Here is a 27,669-nt window from a genome sequence, read left to right as displayed (position 1 = left end):
AAATCTCAGATAACTGTAACCCAAAATAATGACAGGAAAATGTGGAAAGAGGCTGTCACATGCGTCTGATTTTAGAAACAAGCAAAAAATACAATTCATTGTGGGCCTTTTTAGGGTAAATGGGTCAGGATTAGGAGTCTTTTTTTGCTCATGTGTAAGTCATTCCTTCTCGCTTATTGTAAAATAAAATTAAAAACACTCATACTGGCTGTTTTTGTATATATTCTCTATAAAGCCAACTCGTTTAATTATTAGATAAGAGTTGGGGGGTGCACAAGTAAACATAACAAAAATATAATACCACACGAGAACATCAAAGTGTTCATTTATGAGGTATAGGCCAGAAAATATTTGCAGTAATAATTTTTGACATTAAAGTGTCTATTCTCCATAAAATAGAAAGAGAAAAAGCCTTCTGGTCCTCAGTGCAGATAAGGCACTAAGAATATATATTTTTTAATTTTTGTTGTTGTTGGTTACTAGTTTAAAGATAATACCCGACTTTGACCTTTAATGTCAGAACATTAACTTGTGATTCTTTAAGCGACAGTTCACCCAAAACACACTCCTGTCATCATTTCTCACCCACATGGAAAAGAGCAATCTTTCAAATATCTCCTTTTGTGTACCATATGAGAAAGTCATATGGGTCTGGAACAACATAAGGGTGAGAAAAACGATGACAGGATTTCATTTTTGAGGTGAACTGTTTCTTTAAGAAAAATGCACAATACTGTAGGGCTTATATCACATCCTGTAGTTGATCATGACAACTCATTTAAATGTCTTAAATCATATCTTTATATTCTGAGGTGAACAAAATGTAACAAAGCTGATTTTTTATGCTTTGATGCAGTAGAACTCAACAAACACACAATATATATTTCCAAACGTATTGGGAGACCTAAATAATTGAATTCAGGTGTTCCAATCACTTCCATGGCCACAGGTGTATAAATCAAGCACTAGGTATGCAGACACTTCTACACACATTAGTGAAAGAATGGGTCGCTCTCAGGAGCTCAGTGAACTCAAGCGTGGTACCGTGATGGGTTGACACCTGTGCAATAAGACCATTCATGAAATTTTCTCATAACTAAATATTCCACAGTCAACTGTTAGTGGTATTATTAGAAAGTGGAAGCAATCGGGAACAACAGCATCTCAGCCATGAAGTGATAGGCCACCTAAAATCACAGAGCGGGGTCAGCACATGTTGAGGCACACAGTGCGCAGAAGTCGGCAACTTTCTGCAGAGCCAACAGCTACAGACCTCCAAACTTCTAGTGGCCTTCAGATGAGCTCAAGAACAGTGCGTAGAGAGCTTCATGGAATAGGTTTCCATGGCCGAGCAGATCATCCAAGCCTAACATCACCAAGTGCAATGCAAAGCATGGGATGCAGTGGTGTAAAGCACGTGGAGACGTGTAAAGAATGAAAATCATGCAGGTTTGGAATAACATGAGGGCAAGTAAATGATTACAAAATTGACATCTTTGGGTAGTTCATCCTTTTAATTGGTAGTGAATACACATTTACTCTTTTCATTAATACACATTTGATGGTAAATTGGCCACTGAGGTAAAAGTCATAAGAAGACACTTGAAGATTTAAAGTCACTTATATCAGCGAGGGTCCTACTGTTTGACCTACACCATGTTTTAAACTGCAGTTCCTTATAAAGTTGCTGCATTTAATGTACTTGCCAAAACCATCTGTCTCTTGGCAAGTGTTAATTCTGGACTTTGACTGCAGCAATCTGTCAATCCACTGATTGCCAGGCCCAAATAAAACATCCGAAAGGCTGCAAAAGGCATTCAGGAAAAGTCAATCCAATAATGACATTTTGGTCTGAAACACTGCAACAATTCAACACTGCACTAAGAATGGCACTTAAATCGAACATTAAACAGCACAATTAGGTCCAGATTTACTCAGCGGGGCAAATTAACGTGAGAGCGCAATCCTGTAAAAGCGCTGACGTGAGTGGAAAGTTCTTGCTCGATCTACTGACGACGCGCAAATGAAAGAATACAGACGCAGCCGGATCACTTCCATAATGACCAACACAATCTACCAAGAGCAGAACAAGTTAGCTTTTTGGTTTAAGACGTGTTTTTTTGAGCCTTAAATAATGGCGCAAACACCAGTAAATGGACGAGCGCAAACCTTAGTAAATCAGCTCACATTGCAAATGCATATGCAATAAAAGTTTCACTGCATTTCTTTAGTAAATCCTGACTGTAGTTTTTTTAACACCAGAAGAGGGTTTGCACTGGCACAAGCTGTTAGTAAATCTGGCCCCTAGTGTTTTGGGGTTCTTTTGACTGCATTGCCCAAAACTTCCAAAGATAAAGACAAACAACAGATCAAGCACATCACATAAACATGTTTCACAATGGCACGGGTCAGGACAGTCTCTGCTTGTGTCTGGGTTCACTGAATGAAAGGCATTCGCTCCTTGTTGTCATTGTCTCCCTCTTGTTCCTCTTCCTCCTCACCTGCTTCACTGGTCTCTGTGCTGTCATTGGCCATCTGAAAGAGAAATGAAAAATCACGCACCACACACCGGCTGGCAGTCTGAAGGGCCAGGTTATCTCTTGGGCAGCGTTTCAGAAGAGATCTCAACAACTGAGCTAGACTGCAGCAATAAAATGTCAGAGAGCTCAGATTGAAATCAAACTTCTTATATATAATGTACATTCTAAAAATATCTGATTTTTTTTTCTACTCAGAGCACCAGTTTAGACACTATCTGTTGTTTCTTCTGAAACATTTCATTTTTAGGGAGAAACAACTAATATGCAGTAGATTAGAGCTATACAAAATCCACACTTACACACACACACACACTTGTGTTTTTGTGACATATGGGGACATAGGCGTAATGGTTTTTATACTGGTCAAACCGTATTTTCTATCCCCTTACACTGCCCCTGCCCCTAAACCTACCCATCACAGGAAACATTCTGCATTTTACTTTCTAAAAAACCTCCTGTATGATTTATAAGCATTTTGAAAAGTGGGGACATGGCCAATGTCCTCATATTTCACCCTCTCCTTGTAATACCAATGTCATACACACACAATTGTCTTCTGGGAAAGGACAGAAATGGGAAAAAAATTCTGATGTTCCTCTTCAGTTGCTCCCAGAACCTCCTAGGTTTAAGTAAAGACACTAAAGGTAGATTTCATGAGAGCACACTGTTGTACGCCACTATTTCCACTGTTTATGACTCTACTCTGAGAACAGCGTCATAAGGCGCAGTCTCCATGGAAACTGCTGAGGTGATGTCGCCTGACTCGTGGATCAGTGTCACAATACCATTTTTTGTTCCTTCTAAACAGGTGCATTATTCAAATGTGCCTTTGTACTTCATAAAAGAACATTTCTTTTCTCTCAGAGTTTTGGACAGTGTGTACACTGAATGTAAAAAAAATAATAATTTTAGCAAACTGAACAATGCAAGACATTATGAAAACAGAAAAATGAAAGGGCCGCACTACTCTCTGACATGATAATTATAATGTTTTGCACATAATGTTTTGCTTGCCTTAGAACACTGGTCTGAATTCAAAGGCAGGTTTTCAGATGACTCACTCACCAAAGGCGTGGGAGACTTTTCCACATCCAAAATGAGCTTCCCTATGTTTCCTCTGTCATGGATTCTCTGCATGGCTTCCTTCACCTACAGGTTAACACAACAAATCACGTAAATAAATCATTAAGTCAAACAAATGTGCTTTTGCTCTCGTGAAGTGATGCTTAAACTCCATATTGGCAAGTGTGTAACACCACAGACAAGACTAGAGAGGGCAGCAGAGTCACGACCAGCAATCAAAGTCATGTAATGTGATTAGACAGACAGACAGACAGACAGACAGACAGACAGACAGACAGACAGACAGACAGACAGACAGATAGATAGATAGATAGATAGATAGATAGATAGATAGATAGATAGATAGATAGATAGATAGATAGATAGATAGATAGATAGATAGATAGATAGATAGATAGATAGATAGATAGATAGATAGATAGATAGATAGATAGATAGATATACAGACGGACAGATAGATAGATATACAGACGGACAGATAGATAGATAGATAGATAGATAGATAGATAGATAGATAGATAGATAGATAGATAGATAGATAGATAGATAGATAGATAGATAGATAGATAGATAGATAGATAGATAGATAGATAGATAGATAGATAGATAGATAGATATACAGACGGACAGATAGATAGATATACAGACGGACAGATAGATAGATAGATAGATAGATAGATAGATAGATAGATAGATAGATAGATAGATAGATAGATAGATAGATAGATAGATAGATAGATAGATAGATAGATGGATAGATGGATAGATGGATAGATGGATAGATGGATAGATAGATAGATAGATAGATAGATAGATAGATAGATAGATATACAGACGGACAGATAGATAGATAGATAGATAGATAGATAGATAGATAGATAGATAGATAGATAGATAGATAGATAGATAGATAGATAGATAGATAGATAGATAGATAGATAGATAGATAGATAGATAGATATACAGACGGACAGATAGATAGATATACAGATGGACAGATAGATAGATATACAGACGGACAGATAGATAGATAGATAGATAGATAGATAGATAGATAGATAGATAGATAGATAGATAGATAGATAGATAGATAGATAGATAGATAGATAGATAGATAGATAGATAGATAGATAGATAGATAGATAGATAGATAGATAGATAGATAGATAGATAGATAGATAGATAGATAGATCTAGCAGGAAAAATGGGCAAGTGTAAGGATTTGAGCGAGTTTGACGAGGGCTAAATTGTGACGGCTAGATGACTGGGTCAGAGCATCTCCAAAACTGCAGCTCTTGTGGGCTGTTCCCGGTCTGCAGTGGTCAATATCTGTCAAAAGTTGTCCAATGAAGGAACAGTGGAGAACTGGAGACAGGGTCATGACTGGCTTAGGAGCCAAGGCTTATTCACATAGGGAACACATGGCCCCAGGATGCACTATGGGAAGAAGGCAAGCAGGCAGAGGCAGTGTGATGCTTTGGCCAATGTTCTGCTGGGAATCCTTGGGTCCTGCCATTCACGTGGATGGTACTGTGACACATACCACCTATCTAAGCATTGTTGCAGACCCTGTACACCCTTTCATGGAAACGGTATTCCCTAGTGGCTGTGGCTCTTCCAGCAGGATAATGCGCACTGCCACAAAGCAAAAATGATTCAGAAATGGTTTGAGAAGCACAAGAAGAAGTTTGAGGTGTTGACTTGGCCTCCAAATCTCAACCCAATCAGGCATCTGTGGGATGTGCTGAACGAGCAAGTCCAATCCAATTTACATGACTTAAGGGATCTGCTGCTAACATCTTGATCCCAGATGCCCCACCACACCTTTGGGCGGATGGATGGATGGATGGATGGATGGATGGATGGATGGATGGATGGATGGAAAGGTTATTTTACTGGTCAGGCACTGATAAAATTAAATACAAGATTCAATACAAGACACGTTCTCAAAGATTGTTATTCACAGGACATCATAGGGCACAGTGCGCACCAGACAGATACTTCTTTTTTTTTAAAGTGCAAGTAGGCCTTATGTTTCTGGGGAAATGTGTCAACAGTAAAAGTAAAATTAATTTACACTGGATTAAAATAAAACAAAAAAACATTGCCTCCTCGTTTCTGAACCACCACTGCACAGCACAGACATGAAAGTATTATGTAACATGAATGTGAACCTGTGCCCACAGGTTATGTGGGGGATGCATGGTACAGTATGTCCACATCTTGTAAAGTGACTGTTAACTGGATGAATCAGCAAATTAATAAATATGACAGCTGCTAGACAGGGCATGAGAATAGAAACAAAACCTGGCAACAGCTTTCTAAAGTCAAAATGACAAAATAAATGAATAAATATTAGTTTCAAACCACTGGATTGTAACAATACATAATAATTCAAAATGTCAAACCTTTGGCATAAACAGGTAACTGCCTTTTAAAAGATGTTTTTTCCTCAACAGTCCCCTACAGCAGCCTGTCTGGCTCAAGGACAAATGTATTTCATCCGGAAAAGACGGCGATATTCTTCACACTTCAAATCCTTGTTTTGCTTATAAACCAAAAGTTTCTTAAGTATGTTACAGTCAACCTTTAAATACATTTTTTGGAAACAAATAATTGCTAGGGTTTCATGTTCAGATTAGCACTAATAAAGGCCAGAGTACCACAAGTGTCTGTTCTAGGACCATTAACATTAACAATACATTAATATAACATCATTAAATAGAAATTCACTAACATTCATTTAATTACTAAATGAAATCCAAAAGCTTAAGCAGTAAAACAATTTCTGAGCTATCTTCATATAAATAAGAGGTCGTTAGGCAGCACATGCTGTCACTAATAATTCATAATGTCAAACCTTTGGCATAAACAGGTAACTGCCTTTTATAATTCAAAATTTATATTTTTCATCCACATAATATGAACCAAAAGTGTCGTATGTTACAGTCAACCTTATAAAGGGGTGGTTGATTATGATTTCACTTTTTTAACTTTCGATACTGTGTAATGTTGCTGTTTGAGCATGAACAACATCTGCCAAGTTGTAGTCCTTAAAAATCGCTTTTCAAGGACTACAACAAACGGCTGGTAGGGACTACAACAAGCATATTCACGGGTTAGTGACATCATAAACCCTAAAATTTGCATAAACCCTCCCCAGGGAACACACAACAAAGGCCATGTTGAGAAGAGGAAGAGTTGTAGTCGAGCACATTTGTGAGTCTGCTCAAGCTGTCGCAGCCGTCTTTTCACATTTATTGTAACGCAGTACGTAACACGAATGAAATAGCATGTTATAAATGCAAGATGACAACATAAGTTATAACCATAATTAAACTAAACTATACAGTACATGTTCTGTCTTCATACGGCAGATATACTCTGGCTCTGAAGGATCTTATAACAGTTCCTACATGAGCGATTTACAGATTTTCAGAATATGCTAATCGATGACTTGAAGAAAGTTAACTCCACATCAGCTACATAAATTCATCAACTAACCCTTCAGAAATGTCTTGTCTCATTCTACATGTTGTCACTTCTTCTCGAGTCTCTCCATCATTGACCAACTCCAGTCTGAACATAAAAGGCTGAACAGTTTCTGACATTTTCAGTGCGTGTCTTTGTGAGGTAATCGGATCTGCTAACAAAAACCATCTTTAAGCTCCACACTCTCATGAAAGGGGGCTGGAAGCAGAGACTCAGTTACATTTAAAGGGTCACGAAAACGGCGTGGAAACCTGGCTTAGGCTTATAGTTTTTTATCTTTTTTTGCAATAAATACCTGTGACTTTGAGAAAAAAGAGTTGACATTGTTGAGAAGTAGGTAGATTTAGGGTAGGAGTGGGGTTAGTTGCTGTAAAATATAAAAAATATATATTTATATATTTTTATATGCTTTTACAAATGCAAAGAGTTAAATGTCTTGATCTGACACATAAGGAAAATATCTAAAAGCAATGGAGCACCCTGCACATCGAAAAAAGACACTAAAGATGAGTTGGAAGTGAGAACGTGTTGCTCAGATTTGAATATTACACTCATCTACTTCGGGCACTGCCATCATAATCTAATTTCATTTGATGATTTTAAACTGTGAATCATTATTGGATTGTTAATGGTGCTTGTTAATACCTGCTCAGTATTAAACTTCTGCATAGCTCATCTCAAAAACACCTCAGATTTAAAGGCAAAGGACACTGGGATTTAATTATTTAATGCCACTGATGTTTGAGTAATAAACACGGACATCATTCTATCCCATAAAACATCAAGGGTCATTTCTCCAGCCGTGCCCCTCAGAATCAGTTTCATTTCACCGCTTTTGCAAATATGTGGAGGGCTTGATTGTGTCTGAATGAGTCACAGAGGTTATGCAGGATTGGAGGCAATAAAACGCATCAGTGGAAAGATTGCCTCAATATATCCCCAGAGGCACAGAGTACAGTCACTGAGGAGTTCCAGCACAAATCGAATTTAAGTCTCACAAATATTCATTTATACATCTAACTTTCTTCACAAAATCATGTCAGACTTTATAAAATTTCATTCTAATATTAGTTATCAATTTCAAGGCTCAATTTAAGACTGAACATTGGTCTGGGGAGTCTGCTCTGTATTTTCTACTGCACAAGAGGCGTGATCAACGAGCATTATTCAAATGACTCTATACGCAATTGGATAGTCCTCCACCCAATCAGACCATAAGAGATCAACAGGCAACGACCCATCCTTCTCTATCCGTCATCATGTTAAACCCGCCAATAGCGCGCCAGGTGGATAAGCCAGTCTGTGATTGGTTCCCCAAAAAGTGTAACAGAAGCAGTAGAAATGAACGTACAGGTTTCAAGGCTGAGTTGCTGGGTGAAATCAAATCGCCGGCAGATCAGGCTGGGTTTACCCAGTCTAAGTTCTTACAGCATTTAGAAACAATCAGGGGCGTAACAATGTCTTGAAAAAAGGGGGAGGTGGGTCATTTTATTTTTTTTGTCTTTTTCTATAAAGAAATTAAATAATTAAAGGATTTAAAGGAATTTGAGGAAATAATATTTGCTAATAATATATGTTTTTTAAAGATGTCATGAACTGGCTTTTTTTATACTGTTGTCTGAGGTCAACTAATGACTCGATGATTTGTGTGGTTTTCACATTCAAAAACATCATAACTAATAAGTAATAGGCTATTCTCTACACTGGTATTGAGGCTCGCTCCTGAACGCTGGGTTTTGGTGGACGTGACGCACTGGAGACTTGGAAGTAAACGCCCACGGCTAGGATTGGAGAAGATTTGCATATTTAATGAACTTAAGCTCACCTATCAGTTCAGGGAGAGAAGAGAATGAGGGAGAAGCGGCAACCAGAATGATTATCTTGATCATAGGGCTTGTGAACGTCTTTATCAAACAAACGCAATGTTTTATTTCTCATAGACCCGCGATTGATTGGACTGTAATTTTTATATTACACATAGCCCGCAAGATCGGACGATATAAGCGCGAACCGCACGCACACATACACGTTCGGAGCGCGTGCCGCCCTTCAGATGTCAACGAGAGAGAGAGAGAGAGAGAGAGAGAGAGAGAGAGAGAGAGAGAAAGAGAGAGAGAGAACAAGAACGGAATAAGAGATTCTTTTCCTTCTTTTCCTTTCCCTGGCCCATGCGTGTCTTAGTCCAGCGTGCGAAAGGTATGCTCTGTTAGACACGTACACATGAGCAAAACGATCTATAACACTGCAACACTATTACATATAAAAACATGTTTTACTCACATCGGTGTGTTGCACCATTCCTGTCGGATCCAAATCCAGCATTGACCGGAGATTTGTTTACAAACGATCCCGCAGTGAACTGAAGTGAACACCACTGTCTTCCCCATGTGAGCTGGAACTTCATTAAAAATAAAGTTTAACCACTCATTCCTAATATTAGGATCAGAAGGAAGCTTATGCAGCGACTGTGTTCTTCCACAATCAGGAATAGCGCAATATCTTAATCTTCCTCAATGTATTGTTGTTGACCAGCTGCTAGCACGAGCCCTCCATGAGTCAGTGGGCGGGGCTACTGAACTACACATGCTCATTATTCTGTAGAGGCGGTGTTTCGTCGCACACTGACGTCAGTATGAAGCAGAGGACCGTTTGCTGAGCCGGGTGTCTATAAAAGCTTTTCTTTGACTAACAAGGACGTTTTCAGCTCTGAAACTTAGAGGATATTCTTTTATTACCACGACCTTTTATATATCAAAGGCTCAAGGAAAAGTTGATTCCTCAATTCATCACCCCTTTAAAATATGTATTTTAACATTTACTCCTTTCATCCTATAGCTACTATGTTTAAAACTGGTCTGGTGGTGTTTCTGGTCACATATGGTTATGAATTACTTGAATGTATGTAAATTGGAGCCTACATTTTCGATTCAAAATGGCAAAAAGTAGAGTAGTATGCATTGGATATTACTGTGTGTAATATTTCAAATATTTCATAATACAGTTATTAAAAATATTAAAGTGCCCCTATAACACTAATTTAAAGGCTCCTAATTTTGTTTGGGAGTCTCCTAAGTTCAGGTTTACATGCATCTAAGAACATTTTCATTTTCTCATAATATAATGCACATCACCAGATAAACTGGGTACTGCATCTTTCAAGAGGAAGCGATTTGTGAATCCTGTGTTGAACTCTGAGATTTGAGAAGCAGTCGTCAGTAAAGTCCCAAGTTGAAAGGCAGGTCAAGTTGTTCGTGGCTGGAAAACATATTATGAAAGTGACGTAGAACAGTCACACAGTGAGATTCGAAATACAAGCGACTCGTTTAGGCGGTTCAGAGTCGACTGTTTTCAAGTCAATGACTTTGCAGAACGTTTACATTCACAAACAGCTCTATTAAACTGCATTTGTCAGGGTTCTCCTCTGACGGTTCAGTCTTGTCTTTGTTTCATGTCTCTATGTTTGTGTTGTGTGTCACCACACGACTTTGTCTTTGTTCGTGTTTTTCATTTGCACCTCTTGTTCCGCCTCCTTGTTTCTAATTCCCACTGCCTTTTGTTCATTTAAAAAAAAGAGAAAATGACCACAAAAAAGGGGAAAATAATGTGCCTAACAGGTATTTAAAGGTGCATTGTATATATTTTAGCAGCATCTAGTGGTGAGATAGCACATAGAGAACCTACGGTGGCCGACACAGATCAAAGATGACGCGGAGAGTAGTTAGCGCTCTGTAGAGAGGTTTGTCCATTTAGAAACATGACGGAGCAAAATGGGGCCTTCACTGTAAGAGGATCTGCGGTGTGTGTAGATAGAAATGACTTATTCTAAGGTAATAAAAACATAACGGTTCATTATGTAAGGTCTTTATACACCACTGAAAACATAGTTATGTATATTATATTGCATTTCTGTCAATAGATCCTCATATATTTTACACATTGCAACTTTAATAGTGGGAATAAAGTGTTGAGGAGGGCTATAAATGTACACGGGAGGCCTTTAGGGATATAGGGACAAGTAATGACCCAACAAGGGATCATCCATTTAATAAATATAATCATAAACACTGAATATAATGTACTACAATACACTGAGGTGCAAGTAGTACAGCATCTGACACTAATTAAGCATAAATAACATCTAACAACTATTTACACAAAATACTGTTTTTGCACTTGGCACTTTGCAAATGGCCTCTACCATAATGTTATTCCAGACAAAATGAAACTCCTCCCATGAGAACAATTCTCCCTAATCTGTACCCTGAACTTGTTCATTATCACAGAGACAAAAGGTGACCTCAGATCAGACTTGAATGAGCCGAGGTTGGCACTGGTTTTCACCCTCTGGAATTCCCCTCCCACACACTGCAGTCATGGGAGCCTGACCGCCTGGCACTCAACACACTCACACTATCCTCAAATAATGCACCTGGTCAAAAGCTGCACTGGAAACGATGGGCGATATTGGTCAATTACTAAAAATGAACATCACTAAATTAAAAATGCACTGGTATTCATTAAAGCACTAAATGAAATCCACAAGCTTTTTAAGCAGTGAAACTATTTCCGAGCTATCTTAATATAAACGAGCAGTCGTTGGACAGCACATGCTGTCACTAAGAAACTTCATTTTGAAGTGTGAACCACGGCGCGCCCTCGCATTAGTGCGTTCCCTGGTGTTATGTGCCAGTTTGAGCCTTGTGCCGCCACAGCTTGTGAAGACGATTAGTCTCTTGTCAGACACATCATCAGAGCACACACAGTCTCTGACTTTATCAGGCTGCTCGTTCTGTTCAGCCGTTTGAATATAATGATCCGGGTTACTCTTTAACTTGGATTAAAGGAACACTGCCCACAGAAGGAAAATAATCAAGAAATATTATCGTCTTTCCCGTTACCTATTAAATGTGGTTTCGCATAGCTATGCGGTTGATGGGGTACTCTGGGTATTTGGTCTCTATTGATTCATTCAGCAACATTACTTGTTATTTACTAAACACGTTAGCGTGAGTGTGCAATTGCAAAACAGTGCCGATGTGAGAGGAAAGTTCTTGCATGATCTACTGACATTGCTCAAATTAAAAAACAGACATAGCTGGATCATTGCCATAATGACCAACACAATGTACCAAGAGCAACGCAAATTAGCATCTGGTTTAACACATGCTTTATTTTGGCAGTAAATAATGGCACAAACACCAGTAAATTGAGGAGCACAAACCTTAGTAAGTCACCTTGCATGATCCCCTTAAATACTCTCCTCCCATAAATATTGCGTCTGAAAGGAAAACTCCTACAAATGTAAATGCAGTAAGGTCAGCCACAAAAATAACCCTGTCCATGCCTTTTCAGCGATAATTTATTACTGCAAGTCTTTAGTAAATCCTGACAGCAGTTTTTTAACACCAAAAGAGGGTTTGTGCTGGAGAATGCAGTTAGTAAATCTGGCCCTTATTAATATAGCATTAAAATGATGTCCACGTTTGTATATGAGCTATTTTCCAACAAGTTTGAATACAACTGTCACATGTCTGTCTGTGTGTTTGGTCTTTCGGTTGCGTTTTGATTCTGTCACAGGTTCTTGTTTTCTAGGTTGCCTTCGTTAGTTAAGTTCTGTTCAGCTGTGTTTAGTTAATTATCTCGTTTCTGTCTGCTATTTAAGTTAGTCCAGTCCATGTCTGATCACTGTTATGTTGGAGTGTATTTCCCTGCCTTTCTGTTTGCTCCAACTGTAACAGTGGCTTATGCTGCACTCCAGGCAGGTTTTTGAGCCCGTAAGTTACGACTTCAAACCACGACTCATGACTTTGAAGCACTCCAGGCAAAGTCACGCCAAACAGCCTGAGCGCAATGAATTGTGGTGGCTACACGTAAACCAAGCATGGCGGACCGTGCAGTTTAATTTCATTTAAAATAATTTGTAATGCCAAAGGGGCTTACTCCTTGCTTATTTGAGGGAAACTGAGGAGAAAAAAATGGCGCATAAGGCAAGAGAAGCACATCGAACTAGCACGAGTTCACGAGTGGGAAGTCACGGTTTTGCACTTTCACGGGTAGAAGGCTGGAAAAACACAGGTTACGGGTTGCCAGGAATGCGACATTAGTTTACAGTTTATTTTGCCTCATTGTTAGGCACATCTCATAAATAAAATTACGGGACTTTGCTTGTTCTTCTAATGTGAATCAGAGAGTGCTCTACAAATATTCTTGTCAATTAGACCAAAATTAAACTATGCTTTTAGTTGCACAGAACTGCATGTCCTCATCCCATGAGATCAGCACAGGGGAATCTGCAAGGCTTTCAAGAAGCCTGTGATGAGAAAAATCAAAGTGTGCATGGTCTCCCAAAACTCAGAGCTCTGCTTTTAATCTGTTTATGGAGAAGCCTTTGTTCCCCTCCAACAAAACAAAGGCTGTGTCTGAAATCGCCCCATATACTCTTAATTAGGGCATTATTTGTAGTGGTGTCAGAAACCAGTGGACGCTATTGAGTGCACTCATTCAATCCCATAATGCACCGCAATAACAAGTGTAAAACTGATGTGCACTCAACGGCTAGAGAATACCCATAATGCAATGTGAGGGTTACACACACAATGCTAAACCCTCCATCTGTCCATTTTCTAAACCGCTGGTCCAATGTGGGTACAGCGTAATATCATACAGGTACACACAGAAAAATAGGGTGTCAAAATTTTACCTTTAGCTTGTCGCTGGGGCAGTACCCTTAAAAGGACATCTTTGTACCTGTTTTACTCCTAAAATTGCATATTAGTACCTTTGAGTACAAATGCGTACCTTAAGGTACAACTATGAACCTTTTTATGGTAAAAATGGTACAACGTTGTTCTTTTAAGGGTACTGCCCCAGCGACAAGCTGTTGTACCCCTAAAGGTAAAATTCTGACACCCTATTTTTCTGTGTGTATAAATTCACTTTTCATTGATTATTAAGTTGTTTAATTAAGGTTTATACATAGTTCCCATGACAACATTCAGGATAAGTCTTTTCATTACCACTGGAGCTGCCAAATTGCTAAGTTTTTAGTTATTAAACAGCAAAAACAAGCTATATGCAAACGCACCAGCCCTTCTGAATTCGCTCACTCGTTCTCATTCACTCCCTCAAGTGAACCATATTAGTAAAGTAATGTAGGGAATAGTTAACTTGGGTGTAGGGGTGATTTCAAACACAGCCCATCAGTTTTACACTCGTTATTGAGGAGGTGCATTGTGGGATTGAATGAGTGCACTCGATAATAGTTTCTGACACCACTGGCTGTCCCCTCAAATAGTGCTCTATTTAAGGGTATAGGGGGCGATTACGGACATTCGGACAGTCATTGTACAAAATGAAGAACAGCGCAGCATCAGTAATGAGGATGACGACTCACCAGGGTTTCGTCTTGATGGGGAGAATGAAAGATAAACACATCTTAAAGGAATATTTGAATTTTTTAAAGGAACTTTTCCATACACAATGAAAGTGGTTTGAAGCTGTCAAAAGGCAATAATGGATCTTCAAAGTAGACCATATGTTCTTTTTTTTTTTTTTTTTTTTTTACTAACAGGAGGTAAGATCTGGCATGAAACTGGTTAATAATTATTCATTTGAATAAAATAGGGTTATTTTCTGTCATTATATTCTTTTAGATGAAGCAGCTGTATTAGTTGTCCATATGTTTTCCAACAGTTTATCCAATGATGATAATAATATCAATCCACAATATGACTTGTGATGCAGTCTGAATCATATTCACACCATGGCTGTTTGTTTGGCCAGAGGAGTACCAGTCCCCTTGACTGAGCCTGGTTTCTCCTCTGGTTTTTCTCCATTTCTGTCACCTGATGGAGATTGTGTTTCTCACCTCTGGTTTGCTTAGTTGGGGTTCAATGAAACTAGTGCTGTCAATGTTAATGGGTTAATGCATGCGATTCATTTTTTACAGCTTAAAGGGGGGGGGGGGGGGGGGTGAAACACTCAGTTTCAGTCAATCTTGAGTAACCAAAGAGTAGTATTGCATCCTTCATATCCCCGAAAAGTATTTAAGTTTTATTATATTTATAAAAGAAATATAGGCTGTACCGAGTCTTTCCGGGAAAAAAGAGCGCCTGGAGGCGTATCGTGTGGGCGGAGCTAAAGAATGACGAGCACAAAGCAGTGACGTCTTCAAGCGTGGAGAAGCCCATCGCTATCGATCTCAGCTAATAGATATATGATCCAGAATCATTCGGAGGCTGAAATAAATTGAACAGGAGAAACAGCAACAGCAGGACGTCCGTCTCTGTGGTATGGACTGTATTTAGTGGCCTGTCAACATTTGTGTGTCTTTACTCGCAGTTTATGAGGACATGATTCGGTTTATGGACTATTGTATGCGACTAAACCTTAGCAGTAGCAAGCAAAACGGTTTTGCACGTCAGACTAGTGTAACGTTATACATAGAACAACAATGGAGTCCGTTAGCGCATTTGAATGACGAAGCACGCGATCGTGTCGTTTACTGATGTTTACTCACGCGACGATAGCCAACAGCACAGACATCTGAAGCAGTTTTACTCACCGGCTGCTTCCAAAGCAGGACCGAACCCTTATCGCTGGGACCGCTCCGTCAAAAACACACTTCTTTGGTCCTGTGACAGCAGTGACCGTGGAAATCCACTTTGCGACGCGACTGACGCGATGTTGTGAAGCTTCCCGTCATTTCTGCGTTCAAATCGGTTCAAATGCAGCGCTGCCTTCCCGGAATGCTGTGCTGAAGCGTTGAAGTCGCTCGACGTCACTCATAGGAATAAAGTGGAGCGCGGCGCGACCATAGGGCGCGTCAGAAGTGTTCACGGATGACAGGATCTGCAGCTGAGAGAGTGTTTATGGGCGTGCATTTCCTCTCTCGCTCTAGTCACGCGCGCGCGCACCCTTCCGGGAGAAGAGCCCGTACGGCCCATACAAGGACCTTCCGCTCTTTTTAACGTCAAGTCGACCCATACTCGAAAAAAACTCTCCGAAACTTGTGAGAAACCGGAAGGAGTATTTTTGACACAGAAATACTCCATCAAACGTCCAACATTAGTTTTTGAAACTTTGTCTATGTTTAGGATGGGAATCCAAGTCTTTAACTGTGTAAAAAGGTCAGTATGCACGAAACAGCATTTCACCCTCCCTTTAACATGTTAAAAATGTTTATAGCAAATAACGCAGCATCCGTTTTTTCTGTCATCCTTTGGCTAGCATTATATTATATGATCCACCTCTTATTCGTGCAAATGCTTTTAAAACATTGTCAGTGAATGTCCTGACACACACACGACACACGTGCTGCTGAGTTTGGTCGATTTATGTGAGGTGTGGCGCTCCTCAAACAAGTTCAAGGAAAGGAAACCAGACGACAGAAAACACATCTAGTGTTCTTTATTTTACAATAGCACAATGTAAGCAAACACTTTGCAATTTTAAAAGATGTCCTACTTATTATCTTTATGACCAAAAAGTATTTTAGGTTTCCTCTGTTCGATCGTGCCGGTGCCTCACACGCACATAACAGCTTGTTCATTGTCAACATAGTCAACCTAACCTATAAAAAGTTACACAGCTCAGTATAAATAGTCAATAGTAAGATTTGCCCCATTCAGTGAGAGCGGCACTCTGCTGTGACCAGTGTTTCCAAACACATTTTTGCGCATGTAAAGAGGACAATTTTTCCAACAATATTTGGGATGTGAGTGAAGTACAAAACCAATAATAAATAATGGTTTAGCATCCAAATACATCGCGAATATGGAAACATTTAGATTCGAATGAGAGTTAGGATACGTGAGCCCAACGCAGTTTCTCTTTCAATTATTTTGTTTTGGCTTGTTTATAGTTAGCCATATATATATATATATATATATATATATATATATATATATATATATATATATATATATATATAAAGGATTTGTTGTGGAGTGAGGGTTGTCGTGTTTGTAGTGTTTATAATGTTTGTAGTACGCTATAACATTTCACTTTATTTACCGTAGTGTAGTGTTATTTCTGACTTATACTGTATATGTGACTTTTTTCTTTCTCAAAAACATAAAAAAATAAATATTTGAAGTGTATTTTGAAGCATGCAGCAAAAGACTAATTGGTTAAATTACTGTTGGTTAACAGTTAACCAGTTAATTAGCGTCCCATATAGATATCCCACATGTGAATGGTTGTAGGCCTGTATATGGCCTGTGACAATTTTAAAAAGAAAAGAAAAAAGAAGAGGGTTGCTCTTAAAAAAGTTGGAAAACCACTGCAATAAATAAAGATTTAAAATAAAGATTATGAGGGAACAGTAATAACAAAAAAGATTGAACTGCACAAATAAATCATTTATAATAAACACAACAATTTTAAACATAAAAAAAATTGATTTGCAAGTTTTTATTGAATTGTGACTTTAATTTTAATCAAATAACTTTAAGTAAGACATTTTGTAGCTTTAATAAAGTTAAATTAAATACATTTAATTTATAATTTATGCAGTACAGACTGTTTGATAACTTTATTCAGTCTCTATAGGCTATATGTCCAACCTGTTTATAAATATGACAATTATTATGGGTTTATGTGAGGATTGTTTTAAGCTCACTAAAATTAAAAGATTTAATATTAAATATTTTTGAAACCTAATAAATGTAAATGTAAAAAAAAGATAGAATTGGCGTGGAAAAATAATTTTAGCTGTATTGGTATCAGTACTGACCTTCATTCATAAAAATATGTCATGCATAAGTATTTTTAATTGCGATTAATCACAGAAAGTTATTTTTTTAATCGACTGACAGAACTAAAAGACACTTAATATTTGGTGATATACTCGATTTGATAATATCAGATGAGAGCAAAACCTCAGGGTGAGTAATTCAAGAAAGAAATGTTATTATTGGGTGATCTAGAAGTAATACAGGGTAATAACATTTCTTTATTTGATGTTCTTCAAAATCCTAAAACTTTCTGGACGCAAATAAGACCCAGGGCTTTCAAATTGACATTGCGACATCTCAAACCCAGAGATTAATTAGAAACTGAGAGACATGGATGAATTGGGGTTAAAAGGGATCCATGAAGTGTGAGAGCTTACTTAACTGATCATAACTCAGGAATACAGCTGCGGCCTTGAGCATACGGCTTCATCTGCCGCGAGGACGCAGTAATGTGGCTGACATGCTGCTTTATACGTGTGTGGGTGGCTGAGACTAAACAATATGCAAAGAAACAGATCATTTCTGTGCTTGTGCAAACCGTGTACAAATGATTAAGTGCTTCTTTTTTCTTTCATGCGTCATACAATACTCTCTTGAGAAAATGCTCACTTAGCCATGCAATATGAGGAACTAATTGGTTAAAGCCCACAAGCGCAGACCAATTAAGCAAGCGTCCAGCATGCCTGTCAAGCTTCACGCTTTGAGACGCTTTTGCTGTCCACAGGCCTCAGGTCAGTGCTGATATAAACGTTTTCTGCAATGCCAGGTCACCAGACACCAGCACAGAGCAGGCCCCTGGTTACCACGACAACAGTGCAACACACCGTGTGATTGAGAGGAAAATGTCAGCGAGCGGACTCTTTGTTGGGCACAGCAACCAATGAGGTTCGCTGCGGTCACTGACGTGAAACAACACTACACATCGAGCTCAAATGAACATGAATGGCCAAATGTTCCAAAGAAAAGATTAGTGCTTCAAAATGGTGATTAGGAAGAATGTCTCAATTAGTCAGAAATCATGGCTGAATCAAAAGAAAACGAAGCCTATAAATTTTTTTTAAAAAAAGTGATATTATTTATTACAGTGGTTCCTAAACCTGTCCTGGAGGACCACTAGCCCTGCATATTTTGTATGTCTCTCTATATCTGACACACTCATTTCAGGTCTTGCAGTCTCTACTAATGAGCTCATGAGTTAAATCAGGTGTGTTAGATGAGGGACACATACAAAATGAGCAGGGCTGGTGGTCCTCCAGGACAGGTTTAAGAACCACTGATTAATTATTATTTGGTGTAAAGCCTTAAAAATTTAAACAATTAACAAAAATATAAAACATGAAAATATACACACATTATTATACAATTTTGGTATGTAATAAATATATATTCATAATTGCATAATCATTTTTTATGCATATTATGCATTAAAAAAGTCTCTTTTGAACTAACTAATAATTTGCTTTAAAGTTGTCATGGCTTTTTTTAAAAATGTTATACTGTTGTCTGAGGTCAACTAATGACGTTCTTGTGGTTTTCACATTCAAAAACCTAACTAATAAGCAATAGGCTATTTTCTACACTGGTTTTGAGGCTCGCTCCTGAACGCTGGATCGGTCGATATATGCGCGAACACACAACACACACACACACACACACACACACACACACACACACACACACACACACACACACACACACACACACACACACACACACACGTGCGCAACCAGATCAATAAAGATTTTCTGCCGATGGGCGTACGTTTTGGTAGCCCGTCTGGAAAACTCACAGCCCCCGGACTATTATTATTACATATAAAAAATATATTTTACTCACATATGTTTGTTGCACCATTCCTGTCGAATCCAATATAAAAGGTACAACATTGTGTCTGCAAATCCAGCACTTGAGACTTGTTTACAAACGATTTCACCGTTAAATGAAGCGAACACACAAACGGTCTTCCCCATGTGAGCTGGAACTTCATTAAAAATAAATGTAGTATCACATATTCCGAATATTATGATCCGAAGGAAGCTTATGCAGCGACTGTTTTCTTCCACAATATCTTGCTATCTTCTTCCACATGTTTATTGCTGCTGGCTAGCGAGCTGATCAGCTCCATGATTGGGTGGATAAGGCGACTGAATTACACATTCTGTAGAGGCGTGTTTCGTAGCGCTATGACGTAAGAATGAAGCTTACGACTGATTTCTGGGCCTGGTATCTATAAAAGCTTTTCTTTAACTAAAAAGGAAGTTTTCAGCTCTGAAACTTACAGGATATTCTTATATTACCATGACTGTTAATATATAAAAATCTCAAGGGAAAGTTGATTTCTCAGTTCATCACCCTTTTAAACAATGAAGAATGAATTATCACAATTTAAAGATTCAAAGAGTGAAGCCCTGTTAAATCAGTATAAATTAAAGTGTAAAGTCAGAAAGTGTATAAAGATTTAAAAATGTATATATTCTAAAAAATGTATTTTGCACAATATAATACTTTTTTAGTAACTAATAAATATATACAAAATTTCATAATGAAAATGCATTATGTAGGGCATTAAAATACGTTTTTATTCATTTTAGGAGGTGGATATTCAACCATCTTTATGATGAGAGAAATGTTCCTTTATCTTTAATGTGTATGTCATAAAGACATTTGTTCCTCCACCCCCAAGAAAGGACGAGTGCTAACCATTATGTCTCCTTATTTACCTAAATGTGTGGTTTTCCTTGCTTTACCCGAGGCAATTAAGCCACGAGTTGACTTTGAAACAGAGTAGACTTGAGCATCAATGCATCTGTGGTGGAAATACTAGATTTTCGTGTCAATGCGTGTCCAGCACAGCAAAAAATAGACTCGATCGCCGTACTGCTGTATACGCACCGCTCCTGGAAAGCACTGTCGGACCGCATCTGCGTCCAGTGTGAAAACTCTAACCGGCTAACATGGGTACGGAAAAAAAATTGCACCACACATGCACTGCAAACGGAGTATGTGTTAAAGGGTAACTAAACCCTAGAACAACTTTTTTTAGTTAATGATCTGCAAGAATGGAGGTTTATTATTATTGTTCATTGAGTCGAGTAAATGTTTTGACAGTTGGGTTTAAAGTGTTTAAATTCTATAATATATGGTGTAAAAACGTCTTAGTGCTGCCCTCTTAAGGTTGAACGGTGGCTACTGCAGTTGAATTTTCCTATTGGACGTTATGGTACTTCGTTACGTAGGTTTGTACTTCCAACGGCTCACTACCACCCCCCTGGCGGGAACTCACAACGCCCCTGGCGCGAGCTCACCACGCCCCTGGTATAAAAGCATCCTGTTTCAGTTCAAAACCTCTGTAGCGAGTCAGGAGTTGTAATTGCGAGTATAGAAAATTATCAGGATAGCATATATTATCATCTAGTTAGCACAGCCATTTGTATAGTTATTTAGATTAATTCGTGTAGCCTAGTTAGTTAATTAGCATAGTTGTTAGTGTAACATTGTTAGAAGTTCTCTTCACTTGCTTTCAACATACTAATTAAGAAAATACAGATATATAATGCAGTTGTAAGTACATGTTTAGCTTTTCTTCTGATATTTTTGCCGCCTGTCATGTCTACAGATAATTTTCATACTTCAGACGCTTTCAGACAAACCCTGACACGCAAATGGTTGCCGTGGTAACAAACAACAAATCCGTAACGTGCTAGACTGCTGGCGTATGTAGTCTAACTTTTATTTAATGCATGAGGAATACAAAACTAATGTCCTCACTCCAGTCACTATCCATCTTTGCGAGTCTGACAACTGTCAAACAAGTTGTCACTACGGGTCTCAGGTGCACCCCAGAAATGACGGGAAGCTTCACAACATCATTTCAGTCGCGTCGCAAAGTGGATCTCCACCGTTCACTGCTGTCAGGACTTTACCAAATCATACCAAAGAAGTGTGTTTTTGACGGAGCGGTCCCAGCGATAAAGGTTCGGTCCTGCTTTGGAAGCAGCCGGTGAGTAAAACTGCTTCAAATGTCTGTGCTGTCGGCTCGTCGCGTGAGTAAACATCAGTAAACGACACGATCGCGTGCTTCGTCATTCAAATGCGCTAACGGACTCCATTGTTGTTCTATGTATAACGTTACACTAGTCTGACGTGCAAAACCGTTTTGCTTGCTACTGCTATGGTTTAGTCGCATACAATAGTCCATAAACCGAATCATGTCCTCATAAACTGCGAGTAAACACACACAAATGTTGACAGGCCACTAAATACAGTGCATACCACAGAGACGGACGTCCTGCTGTTGCTGTTTCACCTGTTCAATTTATTTCAGCCTCCGAATGATTCTGGATCATATATCTATTAGCTGAGATCGATAGCCATGGGCTTCTCCACGCTTGAAGACGTCACTGCTTTGTGCACATTCGTCATTCTTTAGCTCCGCCCACACGATACGCCTCCAGGCGCTGGGTTTTTTCCGGAAAGACTCGGTACAGCCCATATTTCTTTTATAAATATAATAAAACTAAAGACTTTTCGGAGATATGAAGGATGCAATACTACTCTATAGGTACTCAAGATTGACATGAGATTGACTGAAACTGAGTGTTTCACCCCCCCTTTAAACTACTCCTATGATAACTGCACACCTACAATAAAGGCATATTTCTCCCAGTTTAGTTAGTTTTGACATTCTATAATAATAAAAATAAGAATAAGAATTCAACCGTTTTTTTTGTTTTTGTTTTTTTGCTCGAGAATGCAACCGTTAATGCAATTACAACTTAACGTTTGATAACCTTTGATAAAGTATGAGGTTTTTGTATGAAAAGGATTTTCATTTGAGTGTAGAGCAACATTCAAAGCATGCACCTCCGGGTTCTTGTGTGGTCTTGAGCTATCAGCCTATCATTTAAAGGCTATTTTAATAATACGCAGGACACTTTGATTTGGGAGACAGAATAAAAACACAAGAATATAATTGTAAATATTTATTTAAACCTGCAATCATACGCAGTTAAAAAGCTTAATCTCATTCATTCATATTTTTACTATCATAGAACGTTGACAACTTTTAGAAATTTGATGAAATATGCCTTTTCTGTGTGCAGTTGTTATAGGAGTAGTTTAAGCTTAAAGGGTTAGTTCACCCAAAAATAAAAATTCTGTCATTAATTACTTACCCTAATGTCGTTTGACACCTGTTAGAACAATGCTTTAAATGTTATGAATCAGCGTATCGATTCATGATTCGGATCGCGTGTCAAACAGCTAAACTGCAGAAATCACGTGACATTGGCGATCCGAATCATTATTCGATACACTGATTCATAACGTTCAAGTCTTTGTTTTGAAATCGGCCCAGCACTATATAAGTCGTTATTTCTGGGGGTTTTTGCGCACAAAAACACAAAAACTATTCTGGTGTCTTCATAAAATGATTGTAGAGCCGCTGTAGTGAGATGGGCTTTGTAACGACGTCTTTAGTGCCTTTATGGGTCCTGAGAGAGGAAATGACATTGGTGTCAATGAAGGCCTTTCTGAGCCATCGGATTTCAACAAAAATAGCTTTCCTATAGCTCAAACAGTAGAGCATGGCGCTAGCAACGCCAAGGTCATGGGTTCGATTCCTAGGGAAAGCAAGAATTGACTAAATGTAAAATATGTACCTTGAATGCAATGTAAGTCGCTTTGGATAAAAGCGTCTGCCAAATGCATAAATGTAAATGTAATGTAAATGTAAAAATATCTTCATTTGTGTTCCGAAGATGAACGGAGGTCTTACGGGTGTCGAACGACATTAGGGTAATGTAACCCTTTAAATTCTTTTAACGTTATTACCTGTTTGAAATAATGCATAAAACAAAATCCAATCTGAGGCGCTCACGCTAATAATTTCTGTTCTACTCGCCTGTATTAGTCTTCCTGCCCATGACAGGGGCTCATGGATATTCATGCAAGCTTCACCCATTGTAACCAAATATTTCAGGGGCCGAATATATTGTAACATCGGCTGTGTCTGTTCTTTAATTTGCATGTCGTCAGTAGATCAAGCACAGAGGAGGAGGAGGAGGAGGAGGAGGAGGAGGAGGAGGAGGAGGAGGAGGAGGAGGAGGAGGAGGAGGAGGAGGAAGAGGAATAGGAAGAAGAAGAAGAAGAAGAAGAAGAAGAAGAAGAAGAAGAAGAAGAAGAAGAAGAAGAAGAAGAAGGTACTTTCCGTAGCTCAAGGTCTACATTGCACAATTACAGTACATTTAGACACCTACATATACAACTATATATACACATCACATAATACATATAATTGCATAATCCAAAATGCTTGTTGAATAGATATGTTTTTAACTGGGACTTAAATGCACCCACAGATGAGATATTTCGTAGTGTAAGAGGCAGCGAATTCCATAATTGAGGAGCATTTATAATAAATGACTTTCCACCAACAGTAGACAAACAGAAACGAGGGAAGGACAACAAACCAAGTTCAGCTTATTGACAGACAGATATTGGGGAGCAAGACCATTTAATGCTTTGAACGTTAGAAGCAATACTTTAAAGTGTATACGTGATGCTACAGGTAGCCAGTGAAGGTCATGAAGCAGAGGAGTAGTGTGAGCAGAGCGCCTAGTGGAGGTGAGAACTCTGGCTGCTGAGTTTTGAACATACTGTAATCTTGCGCTAAGTTTTTTGGGAAGACCAAGAAGTAAGGCATTGCAATAGTTCAGACGTGAAGTGATTAGCGTGAATTAAGGTATCAGCTATAGTGAAGATCGGAGATGAGAATATTACGACGATGGAAAAAAGAGTTTTTAACAAGAGAAGAAATGTGAGGGCAAAAAGATAGATTTGAATCGAATAAAACACCAAGTTTATGAATCAATGACGAAGGCTTAATGTGAGTTCCATGAACATCCAAAGACTGGTTCATCCTTTTGACTGTGGCAGTAGAATCAATCAATAATATCTCAGTTTTCTTATCATTCAATTTAAGGAAATTCCGGGACATCCAATACTTGATGTCCCTGATACATGCAGTGAGTGAGTCAGGCAGAGATGGCCTGTCAGAGCTGGTGGTGAGGTAGATTTGAATATCATTAGCATAGCAGTGGAACTGAAGTCCATGCCAATATGCCCTGTTTAGTAAATCTGGCCCTTAGTATGTTTTACTCATGCACAGTAAGGTGATTTAAGCATTTTCAGATGTTTCAGTGTGGATGAGCAACTTTTGGAAAACGCTTGAAAAAAAAAAAAAAAAAACGTTTTCAAATATATCTGGATTAATGTAGCCCCAACCTAAGCCCTGAGTTTCCTCAGTTCTGTGTTCGGTCTCGTTTGCGTTTATGTTGGAAGTGGGTGTTCATTATTAGATTGTGAAATAAAGAATTTCTGTTTATTCTCCAGCATTGTGTGCTCATTACAGCCACACAACCCTAACAATATCATTAACTCAGGAGATTTGATCAGTAAATAAACATGACATTTTACATGGAGCACAGACAAAAACAGTGTCCTGCCGGCTGTATCATTTGTCACAAACAAAAACAACTTAATAACGATTGAATATCCGCCAGGTAAGACTTCTAAACACGTTTGATGTTCAGTTTCACATCAGGAAAGCCATCTTTATATCATGCCGAGGGGGAGACAGCAGCTTGAACTGTAAACACGTAATGAGATTTCTGTCCCTCCTGCAGCGCCGAACACATTACTGTCTGCCGAACTGAGGCCCGTGCCCCCTCAGATTTTTAGAGCCATTGGATTTTAAATGTGAAAACTTTCTTCCATAAAATTAGCTCCCATTGGGTGCCTCTTTTTTTTAAAAGAAGAAATAAAAAGGTGCATGACGCTCCTGGTTTGCCATCTGTACTCAACCTCGGCTCACGTTTTTGTTATCTCTCAATTCAAAGCCGTTTCTTCCCCTCCTCCTCCCTCATTTTCATCCCCCACTCTAATCATTTTGTCTTCTTTCACCATTTTCTCGTTCTTATTATTGTGGAAAGTGTCAGTCCGTGATTAGAGCCACACATGGTGTGTCTTTTGTGTTGTACATAATCACCTGACACTGGCTGACAAGGATCTAACCGCACTACAATCCCCAATCACCCATCTCCAGCTTTAAAGCAGCCATCTGTGCTGCCTAAAGCAGAGGACATGCAGTAAATGTTCAAGCAAAATGCTATAATTCATCACAGAACATTTTCAATAGACCCAAAGGCTCTTGTGATTCTGTTGCAGTTGAGACAGAAGACCCATGTAAGTCAATGATTCATGACAACATAATGGTCTTTGCGGGAAAAAAGATTACACAAGAATAAGCTGGTTTAACTTGCATTCACATGGTTTAGGTCTCCCAACATTGCTAAGCTAGTGTTTAGCTGGTTTGGCTGGTCTCAAAAGTGTTCAAAAAAGGGGGTTATCTTGCTTCTGCCAGACTACCTATGCAACTTACAGAAAAAGTGTAACTAAGTGTTTTGACCTGAGAGAGACGTTACACTTTCTTCGTAAGTTGAATACGGAAGGCAGTCTGCTGGAAGCTAGATATTTTACTTTATAACGTTAAATATGGATATTTTTCTTATACAAATGCATTGCTTCATTCTGAAGGTCGTTATTAAACCCCGGAGCCATTCGGAGTATACGTTTATGATGGATGGATGCTCTTTTTGAGCTTCAAACTCAATGGACCCCAACAGTCACTGCCATTATAAAGCTTGGAAGCGTCAGGATATTTATTAATATAACTCTGATTGTGTTCAACAGAAAGAAGAAAGCCATAAAAACCTAGGATGGCTTGAGGGTGAGTAAATCATGGGGTCATTTTCATTTTAAAGTGAACTAATCATTTAAGTGCTACTTACGAGTCGCTGTCCGTTTTTAAAGAGCTGAAATGTCGCCTTATAGAATGGCTCGCAATTGTAGCACAGCTTGTATTTTAAAATGTTAAACCTATATATCATTTGCTACAAGGGAAAACATATAAGCACATAGGCAGTCATACAAATAAACAAAAACCAAAAAAACAATCTGGAAGGATATTGCTACAAAACTAACTGCAACAAGGGGCATTAAGAGATCAGGGAAGGAGGTCAGGAATACGTGGCAGGATTTTGCAAGCCTCAAGGGCACTGCAGAGGACAATCATTAATAAAACAGGTGCTGTGCCCAATAAATCCCCCCTTCTTACACTGAAAGAAGAAAAGGCACTGTCAATACTTGGCACAAGTGCTTCAGATGGGATTTGTGGTGGTATTGCCCTCCATGGAGGAGTAGGGATGCCTCAACCTGAATCTGAGTCAGGTCCATCATAGTCTCACGTAGCCAGGCCTTCAGACTCATGACAGAAGGTCTGGACTCCACTTAAGCTTTTTATCCAAGATGTCCGTGCAGATCGGCAGTGCGTCTATACATGATTAATTCAAGAATGTTGTGCAAGTTTACTGCAACACTCTCAGAAAAAAGGTACAGTTCTGTCACTGGGGCGGTACCCTAAAGTACAAAAGTGAAAAGGTACATCTTTGTAGCTTACTCACCCCTAAATGGTACATAGTAGTACCTTAAAGGTACATATTAGTACCTTTTCAGTTTTGTACCTTAGGGTACCACCCCAGTGACAGCAATGTACCTTTTTTTCTGACAGTGAACAATGGAGCCACAAACTTCATATAATTGTGAAAATCCAGCGTTTATTTGATCCTGGTAAGCGCTCATTGGCTCTGTCCCAAATGGCACACTTCATATGCACTTTTGGTCTTGTGAACTTACAATGGCTGTCATTTTAGGTCTCAGATATGCGGTCGATATGCGCACTTTTACAGAGCCTGACCTGA

General features: G+C 38.8%; 1 protein-coding gene across 1 annotated transcript in view; it reads right to left on the bottom strand.

Annotated features, from left to right (window-relative positions):
* Window positions 1-118: 118 nt before the first annotated feature.
* vat1l (vesicle amine transport 1-like) overlaps window positions 119-27,669 on the bottom strand; it is a 69,349-nt gene continuing 41,798 nt past the window's right edge. The window contains exons 8-9 of the mRNA XM_067458393.1: window positions 3,606-3,689; window positions 119-2,535 (exon numbers count right to left, since the gene is read on the bottom strand). Of these exons, the coding sequence (XP_067314494.1) occupies window positions 2,437-2,535; window positions 3,606-3,689 (183 nt within the window). The 3' untranslated portion in view covers window positions 119-2,436. The remainder of the gene's footprint in view (window positions 2,536-3,605; window positions 3,690-27,669) is intronic.

Source organism: Pseudorasbora parva, chromosome 1, assembly GCF_024679245.1.
Source record: "Pseudorasbora parva isolate DD20220531a chromosome 1, ASM2467924v1, whole genome shotgun sequence".
In the NCBI taxonomy this organism is placed as follows: domain Eukaryota; kingdom Metazoa; phylum Chordata; class Actinopteri; order Cypriniformes; family Gobionidae; genus Pseudorasbora; species Pseudorasbora parva.
Note: the sequence above shows the minus strand (reverse complement) of the source record. Positions and strands in the feature narration are given on the sequence as shown.